Source organism: Cydia strobilella, chromosome 23 (assembly GCF_947568885.1).
Source record: "Cydia strobilella chromosome 23, ilCydStro3.1, whole genome shotgun sequence".
NCBI lineage: Eukaryota > Metazoa > Arthropoda > Insecta > Lepidoptera > Tortricidae > Cydia > Cydia strobilella.
In genome coordinates, this window is record NC_086063.1 from 10,179,903 (window position 1) to 10,189,971 (window position 10,069).

Genomic DNA, 10,069 nt, shown 5'->3' on the forward strand with positions numbered 1-10,069 from the left:
TTATAAAAAGTATAAAAGTTATGCAATCCTTGTATTCCACGCATTTCATTTCATTTCAACGAGCCGCCTGCTACAGATTTCTTGAAATTGCCGCGTTTTTTCAGGTTCAACTTTCATTAGCCAGACTATTATCAATTTGCCAATTTCGTGATTATTCTTTTACACGGCACATAAACTTATGCATAATTTATCGATATAAAAAGTCGACACAGTCACATCCCTAGCAAATTATCAAACTTATGACACCGTACGTAAATGAGAAATAACAAGCACATATGCATCTCTTTTCGGCACATTATCTAATTCGTAAGGAAGTAAAGTACGGGTATACATATTTGCGAAGCATTTTTGCCCGACTTCTATGCTTTAGTCATTATTCTGAGATTTCACCTCAACGGAAACCGAAAATTTTGAACAAACGAATACATATCGCTGTACAAACGTAGTGGTTATGTACTCTTTGGCTGTACATAAAAGGCATTGTTAATTCTTATTCACCCAAAGACGCATCATAAAATATGTTTGTTATCAAAAATAGCAAGTTGACTAAATAATTTATAGTTTGTCAAAGGACTGTCTCGTTTCAAACATAGACAGAGCGAATCATACTATCTTTATCTTACACTAGTACTAGCACCCAAAAGAAAAGGATGAGTATAGTTTTTTTGTTCTTATTTACTGACAATTTGGTTTGACCAACTATAAAATGGCTACCAGCCTAGCTTGCTGACTGACAAGCTGATGTCAGCCTGTCATATTACAGTGAAAGTGGAACGCACTGATCAGTCAGCTTGATTGAGCTTATCACAATTATCACAAACCTCCCAAATTAATTCTTTTTGGATTTTGTTATGAATATTGTGAAGTGTAATATTATGTTTGAAAGCTACAAATCATGGAAAAAATAGCAAGAAATTTTGCTAAGCCAGACGTGAAAAAATTGAAGACCATTCTACAATGCACAACTTTTTGCACTCTTTGTTTTGATACCAAAGAAGATAAGAAAGAAGAATTATTACATTTGGACCATTCTCTGATAACAGAAGACTTAGATCAAGAAAAGATAACTCTTAGAGAACTACTGGAAGCTATATTTGGAAATGTAAGTGTCCCTCAAACTCTCAGTCTCACACAAAGTTGTTTAAATTTACAAGTTTGAAAAATATTGTTATTTCGGCTTCGAAAATCTTAGTAATGTAATTTTCCTTTTGCTCTCCTATTATAAAGTTTTTAGTTTAATGTTATAGTTTGGTATTATAAGTATTTTTTATTAATTTTATGTTTTCCAGACTCAAGACTTAGTTACAAGTGACTACATCTGCCAACCATGCAAATCCCTAGCATACAGCAGTTATGCTTTCATCCACAAAACCAAAAATAATGTCCACATCTACAGCAAGTACCTCGAGCTACTTCTCAAGGAGACCTTGGAACTGGCCGCCGGTTTCAGCAATGATTGGAAAAGAGCTGTAATTGTTTTAGACAATTATGAGAAAATAGAAAAACCTAAATCCAAAAAGACCGAACAATATATTTGTGATAAGTGTGGGAAAGGTTATACAAGGAAGAGTTTTCTGATAAACCACTTAAAGAGACACAAAACTGATTCTAAAAGTCTTAGCTGTCCTCACTGTGATATACGGCCATGCATACATGAGGAATACATACTAGCCTTTAACGAACAGCGACAGTTGAAAACCAAACCGATGTCTTGTTTATGCGGGTATAAATTTGGACAGACTCTGCCTTATCTTATTACTCATGTTAATAAAGTCCATTTGGATATAAAGCCAAATACTTGTAAATGTGGAAAGTCATTTTACTTACAAAAGCAGTATTGGAAACATTTTGAATACTGTCATAATACCTGCAAATCATGTTTCCGCAAGTTCCCAAATATAAAACATCTAGAGAGACATATGGAAACTTGTGTTGTAACTGAAAAACCATTTAAAGGCGATAAATGCCGCCGTTCAGAAACTAAACTTACACAACAGTTTCACATGGCTACACATACTAGCAGTTACCCTAAAAAACTTTCAAAAGTCAAAAGGAACAGAATATACAAATGTCTTATATGCGATAAAGTTCTGAAAACTAAGTTGGAATTACGCTCACATATAAACAATAAGCATGAAAAGAAGCCTAACTTATGTCTGTACTGCAATAAACAATACAATTCTAGGCAAGAATATTTAGAACATGTTCAAAGTGAAGAACATAAAAGTAACATACCATATGCGTTTAAGCACCACTGTACTCATTGCGACTACTCAGCGAATACTCTGGACATGCTAAAAGCGCATATAAATAGAATTCATCTGAATATCCGACCATTCGAATGTGAACATTGCCATAAACGGTACTTTGACAGTACTCAACTAAAAAACCATGTGAAAACACACAACGGCCAGCGGAAACCGAAAGTCTGCGACATATGTGGGGCTAATTTAGCTGGCCCAACAGCTTTAAAGAAGCATAGACGATTACATACTGGTGAAAACCCTTATTCCTGTCCATATTGCGAAATAAAAACGAACTGTGCAAGTAGTTTAAAAACACATATAATGCGCAAACATATGGAGCCAACTATACAGTGTCCGCTTTGCGAACTGAAGTTCCATACAATGAATAACGCTAGAGGACATGTTAGGAAGACACATTGGAAGAGCAAGGATAAGTTTGATTACACCAAGCTAAAGGGACTGTCGCCGGATGATTATGATTTCTTTAGAGATAGGAGAAAGGCTGTTGTGTAAAGTAAACTTTATTATGATGAAAATATAGATAATGCATGAATATCTGATTACTTATTTCTTAGATAAATATTATCTACATTTTGTTGACCCTTTGCCCCATATTGCAAATACCTTACAGACTAACATACATAATGAATTATATAAACTTAACCCTTAAATGCATATTGTTGCCAAATGTATACAAAGCATTGGACAGCTCACAGATTCAACAGAAAAAAAAAATAATGGGTTCCAAAAATAAAAAAATCATGCATTTAAGGGTTAAAACTATCATTATTTATGCGACAAAACGGCGTGGCTCCGTTGAATCGTCTGGTGTTGTGTCGGATTCGGCAGTTTGTCCCGGAACCTCCGAAACACGATACCCTTCGGGCAGAAGTCGGCGCACTCGATGGTCCCCTGCAGCGGTCGCGGAGCGCGCACCACAAGAGTTGAAGTGCACGTAGTGACGCGATCGAAGCTGGAACACCCTCAGCGTGTAACCAGTCAGCATCAAGATTAACGCCTATAATCTAATAGCAGCATATATAAAATGCTTTTAATATTTTAAATTATTTGTTTGTATAAACATTCCATTGCATCTAGAATACGATTGCTGCCCGATGATTAACTCTTTATCGCATGTATAAGGGGAGTGCTCCGAGGAATTGTTCTGATTAATCCCTGCCGCTTCTTTCCGTCACCGCCCTACGCGACAACATTACCATCTTCACCACTTAGATGGTTGGCCGTCCTCAACTGTGCGATTCTCCAGAAACTTCCTGCCTCGCACAGCTAAACTGTGGAATGATCTGCATGGGGTATTTCTGGACCGAAACAACCTTCAAGAAAAGAGCGTACTCCCATATTAAAGGCCGGCAACGCACTAACAACCCCTCTGGTGTTGCGGGTGTCCATGGGCGACGGTAATCACTTACCATCAGAAGATTCGTCTGCTCGTTTGCCTCCTAAATCCATATTAATATTATAAATGCGAAAGTGTGTTTGTCTGTCTGTATTTGTACTATTTGTAGAGTTGAATTTGGTATAGAGATAGTTTGAGTCCCGGGGAAGGACATAGGGTAGTTTTTATCCCAGAATAAGCTACCCAAATTACTAACTCCACGCAGACGAAATCGCGGGCAAAAGCTAGTATATCATAAAAACAAAAGTACAGTTATAGGCACATATAGTTTGACATTTGTTGCAAGGACCACTGCTACCTATTGAATATGGTTGAAGAGATCAATTATTGAAGGGGGGACGATATAGGCATAGTTTACCCTCATCAATTTTTAGGATTGCAGCACAGCAATGGAGTTATCATCCTAACTAACCCGAAAATGCGCGGGAAAAATATAAATAAAAGAACGGGCTATTACGTCATCGATTTATTCCATTACGGTTCATACGGCTATTATATAAATAACTAGCGTAAGTTACAGACGAATATGGCCGATATTATGTAATGTAATGTAAAATGTATTCCTACTCGATCCTACGTGGCATGATTACTTGTGACAAACATATTTCAGGCAGCGGGTCAAAATAACCCTTTATGGTTGAGGTTTAAACCTCAATTCCATTGACTTGACATAAAAAAACAAATGGAATATAGAGCTTATAATTATAATCTAATAGAAATACAAATGAACTGTCTACCAGTGTTGGCCGAAACGTTAATGCAATTAACCATTAACCAGTACAAATAGAACCGTAAACTGTAACCATCCGTTACGGTTTACGGTTCAATTCGTACTGGTTAAATTCAATTAAGGTTCGGCGAACACTGCTGTCTACTTTAAAATTTCCTTTATACTAAGCAATTTTTCGAATGGACATTGAAAAGCATACTAAAAACTGTAGAAAAAAAATATATTTTAACATAACACAGCTCGTGACGGGTATTGCATGTAAGTGCGACCACGAGTGTGCGATGTGCGATGCACGATTGTGCGACATATTTCTTTTAACGACACTGCAATTCTGCGAAGTGATAGGGTGCGATATATCACTATTCGACGACACTATAGTCCGGCAGTATCTTTGAACGAAGTTAAATTGTGCGACATATATGTACGGCTCGACAATACTTCTGAAAGCAAAAAGCGTAGGCAGGTAGGTAGAGGTTAGGTTCGTTAGGTAGCTTCAGATGCCCGAAGGGCAAACCGCCCTGAAATAGGAGCCCCGCGAAGCGGGGCTCCGTCTAGTTAAGTTGTGAAATAAAAAATGTTTTTGGAAAATGGGACCACGGTTAAAACGTGAATATTTCGCACAAACGATGGTTCGCTCAAACGGCACATCGTATAGTCGTGCATCGCCTTATAATTTTTCGCACGAACAATAGTTCCCACAAATGACATAGTACAATCGTACATCGTCTAATCATACTTCGCACTAATAATACTTCGCACGAGCGTGTGTCGCACTCCATAAACCCGCTCGTGACTGGCCTGTTGAAAGAGATGCAACAGTGCAGCTATCTAATAGAAGAGGTGAGAGGTTTACAGGGCATAATAGTAACTACCATATAGCTGTATTTATTTCGGTTATGACGCCCGATACATTACAAACGTAAAATGTAGCTAATGCCAGATTTAATTACCTACTACAAACGAGCTTTGAGATTAATTTCAAATAAATACGTATAATTGCGCATAATATTAAACCGTGTTGCCGTCTTTCGAACCTACACCGATTAATTATTGTCAATAAATCGAAATACGAATGATACCATTAATTTCGTCCCTCGACATAAGATACTGGGTCAAAATGACCCGATTGCGATACTACGCACCGATTTTGAATATTACTTCCTTGTGAGATTATAGATTATAATTAATAAACGGACTTACATTGTAGTTATTTCGATTTATTTACAATAGTCAATCATCCATCTTAAAATTAAGCTATTTACAAATTTAGAAAAGCTATTTTATAGATAAGATGTCTGTGTGCGTTCAAGCCTCGTGGAGATAGTACAGACTGTAAACATAAACACGACAAATATAAAATTGCTCAGACAATAACAATTTAAAAAAAACTACGTACAAAGTATTCTCTCAATCTCACTTAAAATACATTTTGAAATAAATTTGCAATACAATTATTAACAAAATTCAAATAAGAAATACACATTTCAAACATAACTTACCCTTATTTTAAGGCGATATTATAGCACACAAAGCTGTATTTATTTTATTTTTATTTATTTTATTTATGTCGGGGCTTAATCATACTTTCTCTCGACTTAAAATTATCTTCAAAACATTTGTTAGAAGCGTTTATCATTATGACAAAATCACCTAAACCACACCGTACAACTTGTATGTGATAACAGAAAGAAGCAACAGTACTAAAAGCCAGAACAATAACTTTCCAAGTTTGCACGCACACAGTACAATTACAAATTGCACACCAATATACGAGTCAATGACGCGTAGCACCGCCAAATACAATAATAATGTGTATGTAGTTTATATAAACCGTGGCATTAATTATCATACTGCAAAACTGAATATAAAAAATATAAAAAGAAAATAAAAAAACTCGCAGATCTGTATTAAAATAAGTCTATTTAAAATGACTTCGAGAAAAATATTTTTACTACGACTAAGGACGATTTTCCCATTCTACGTTTGTTATTAATATTATTTAAAATGTTTACCGAAAGGTATTATATAATGATTAAGTACAACCAGTAAATGCCTGAGCAGCCAAATACAATCTATATATTCATGAGTGAATTTCCAAGAATTTTTTCAATTTATTGGTATTTAAAAATAAAACCTTATTAACACAAACTTATGGTGAAATTTAGTTCATTGACTACTCAGACATTATCTGATACTAACGTTGTGTGACAATCCAACGGTTAATCTTTTAATGCCTTTACAGGGTCATTTTTACCCATAGGTTGGTATTCTTAGATATAGAGATTTTTGATTTGGATTGTACCTTGTACCTGGAAGGATTGTCACATGGTCCGATTAACTACCAGTGTAATTTGGACAGTATTGTATATGTTAATAGAGGTGCTATTACTTTGCTTATATGTATTATTATAACTGATAATTAGTAGTGCCAGCGTAGTCAAAAATAAATTTAGGCCAAAATAAACATTTTATTTGATAATTAGCATCAGCCTTTAAAGGCAAATAAATTATAGCATCATTTAAAATAATATTTACATTGAAAAATGATAATATGTTAAAAAAACTACTTAAAAAAATAAAAAAAACGCTCTATGATAGCGATTATCTATGGCAAATTGTACTTAATTATCACTGTTTAATGTTTGTGGGGGAAAAGGAAATATTGATCTGGCTACTTAAGCCTCTATATTATCTAATTCTATATACTTTAATTCTGAGATATATAACTTATTAGGCTGCGTTTCCACCAGAGATGTGCGAGGATGCGTGGCAAGGGATGTGTTTGTTAACCTTTTCGACGCAGTATCAAACCCAAAAGCTGTCACTCAAACGCCAGGTCACACTCCACCTGTCCACAGGGATGGCTGGAGTGTCAAAACGTATGCACGTAGGTCTATGTTGCTCTGTGGTCTGTGACGGATTAATCCGTCTTCGGCGTTGGACCTACGGTGCGGATATATCCATCATTGGCGTCTAAATGGTTAAGAACCAATAGAATCATTACATTTACCTATTCTCGCTCAGCGCAGCTCTAGTCGCCAGTTTTCTATTGGTTCTTCACAAACATCCGTCGCTACACATCCTCGCACATCTCTGGTGGAAACGCAGCCTTAAGGGCTTTGAAGCAACCAGAATAAAAAAATAAAGGTTTATGTAAAAATATTACGTGACCGGCAACACTATTCATAAAATCATAAATAATAGTAAAATAAAACATTATGGGTTGCATGCTATAGAATAAAGTGCTACAAAATTCGTTAAAAGTAAAAAAAAACGATACGGGCGGGATAAGAAAAACAGTATGAAAATACCGTACAGGTTTTTCGCCTCATTACCTACATGAAAATAAACTTAAAAAAATCCTAATTAGTGTTGCCAGTATAACCTTCCTTCAGCTAAACATACAATTTTGGAATTCTTTGGTAAATCCAATACCAAACATGCAAGGTCTGATTCGCCACGATTCAATTAAAAATTGTGTTAACTTTGGTACAGCCCTAAGGCCGTGTTCACACCGGGTGCCTGACTTAGTGTGAACCACACTTTACTAACCTAAAATGTGTCGTTTTCAAAAAAGGGCTTATTGTATGCACTGCCTTATTGACAACGGCAATAAGTAAGCTTTTCCTGAAAACGTCACAAGTGTTGTGACAATTTAAATAAACAGAGAGATTAGAAAAATATTTGTGTTTTTTTCTATTACAATAGGTTTGTGGGATTGTTAAAAAATGTATAATATCTATTATATTTTAAGTTTACTAAAATGATTACGAGAGAGTTTTCCTTTATGACCTGTAATTTGTATAGATATGTAATTACAGTACAATCTCACTAATCCGGCACTAATGCTGACACACCAGAGCCGGATAACAGGATGTTGGAGCAATGCTGAGACAGAGCCTTCCCTACTGCACACATTGCTGGTCCCGTGTGTAATTTTTATGTTTTTAATGTGTAAATAATTTTATCTTTGTTTTTGCTGTTCTTATTATTTTCCCTTTTTAAGTATCTTATTCATTTCATCGTATTGTCCTGTGTATGTGTGGTTTATAGGCCCCTCCACACTCATGCGCGAATCGCGGCGCGTAGCCGCGAACGCGAGTGTGGAGTCTAGTTCGCTAATCAGTGTCGTCCACAACGTGTCCCGTCCCGCACTATGCTGTCCCGCACACTCCGCTGGCTCCACAGAAAACCAGCGCCGTTGACCACGCTAGTCGTGCCAGGTGCATTGCTGAGTGGAGACCATTTCGGCTTCACATCTCTATTTCTACTGTTTCGTTTTTCTTTGTCTTGTATTTGCTATATATGTGTTGTATTGATGTGTTGTCTGAATAAATGATTTCTATTCTATTCTATTCCATTCAAATTGACTACACACTCGCGTTCGCGGCTTCGCGCCGCCTTGTCTGGAGCGGGCTTATGGAATAAATTGTCTTTCTTCTTCTTCATTCCTACAAGGTTCACGATAACACACCGCACACGGTAGGCGTGGCATTCAAAGGGTTCTATTAATTGTTTCGTATCCTTTAATTTAACGTTTTACACAATGAAACTTATGCTAAAGGTTATCTTTATGATGTAAAGATAACCTTTCCTTTTTGAGTTTCTTTTCTCTCGCATTCAAATTGTCACAAAAACACCTAGCACTATAAATAAGCAAAAACAATATAAATATAGGAAACAGTAATGAGTATTCCGCGACTTACAACGAATATAAGCTACATACAAAAGCTCGCAATATTATATTAATATACATACAATCGAATTGGAATTGTCAAAATGTTCAAATTTCCATTGGACCGATTCTTATAATACTCGTAATCACTTAGATTTAAACCAAGATAAGTCTGCAACGATTTTGATAGCACACGCAGTGAAAGTGTTATTTATACGTCATAATTTCATAGAAGTTTGACGTTTAAAATAACACTTGCACTGCGTGTGCTGTCAAAATCGTTGCAAACTTTTCTTGGTCTAACTATATTAGTTTTTTTTTTTCACTTTGCTCTAGAAAGTCTAGAAGTGGTTGATAAAATCGGTTACAAGAATAGACCCAGATTAAAAATGTGTTTGTCCAAACAATTTCTCATTTCAAAGACCGAAATCAGTTTCAAACAGTTGTATATTTAAAATCACTTTTAATTTTTGTCATAGGTATTCTAATCAAGCTCTCGATTTAAAGTTTATTTTTCGGACAAACACAAGTCATAATTAACCTTTTCGCCGCAACGTCAATTAATAAAATGATCACGCCATGTCCAAAATGGTACGTAAACAACCCGAATACCATATGTGACGTTTTCAACCAAAAGGTACCACTGATTTAAACTTTCACGATTTTTACTCATTATTATTTACAACGACGGAACTTAATCGCGTAAAATAAGTTTTAAATTTACCTCCGACGTTTCGAGGACGGCGTTGTCCCCGTGGTCTCGGAGAAGACCAAGTGCGGGTAGTTCGAAAAACTCGCGCGCCTAGAAGATGTTGATGTCAACTTTAGCCAGTCTTCTCCGAGACCACGGGGACAACGCCGTCCTCGAAACGTCGGAGGTAAATTTAAAACTTATTTTACGCGATTAAATCCCGTCGTTGTAAATATTTAAAAGGTACCACATTGTCGGTTTTCGATAAGGCTGATTTTAAATTGAAGCTATATGGAAATAGCACCTTATT

At 36.0% G+C, this 10,069-nt stretch overlaps 1 protein-coding gene across 1 annotated transcript; it reads left to right on the forward strand.

Moving 5' to 3' along the window:
• Positions 1-821: 821 nt before the first annotated feature.
• On the forward strand, positions 822-2,795 carry LOC134751735 (oocyte zinc finger protein XlCOF6-like). The gene is made up of 2 exons (XM_063687179.1): positions 822-1,102; positions 1,290-2,795. The coding sequence occupies exons 1-2, from the start codon at positions 896-898 to the stop codon at positions 2,757-2,759; spliced, it is 1,677 nt and encodes a 558-aa protein (XP_063543249.1). The 5' UTR covers positions 822-895; the 3' UTR covers positions 2,760-2,795.
• Positions 2,796-10,069: the final 7,274 nt, after the last annotated feature.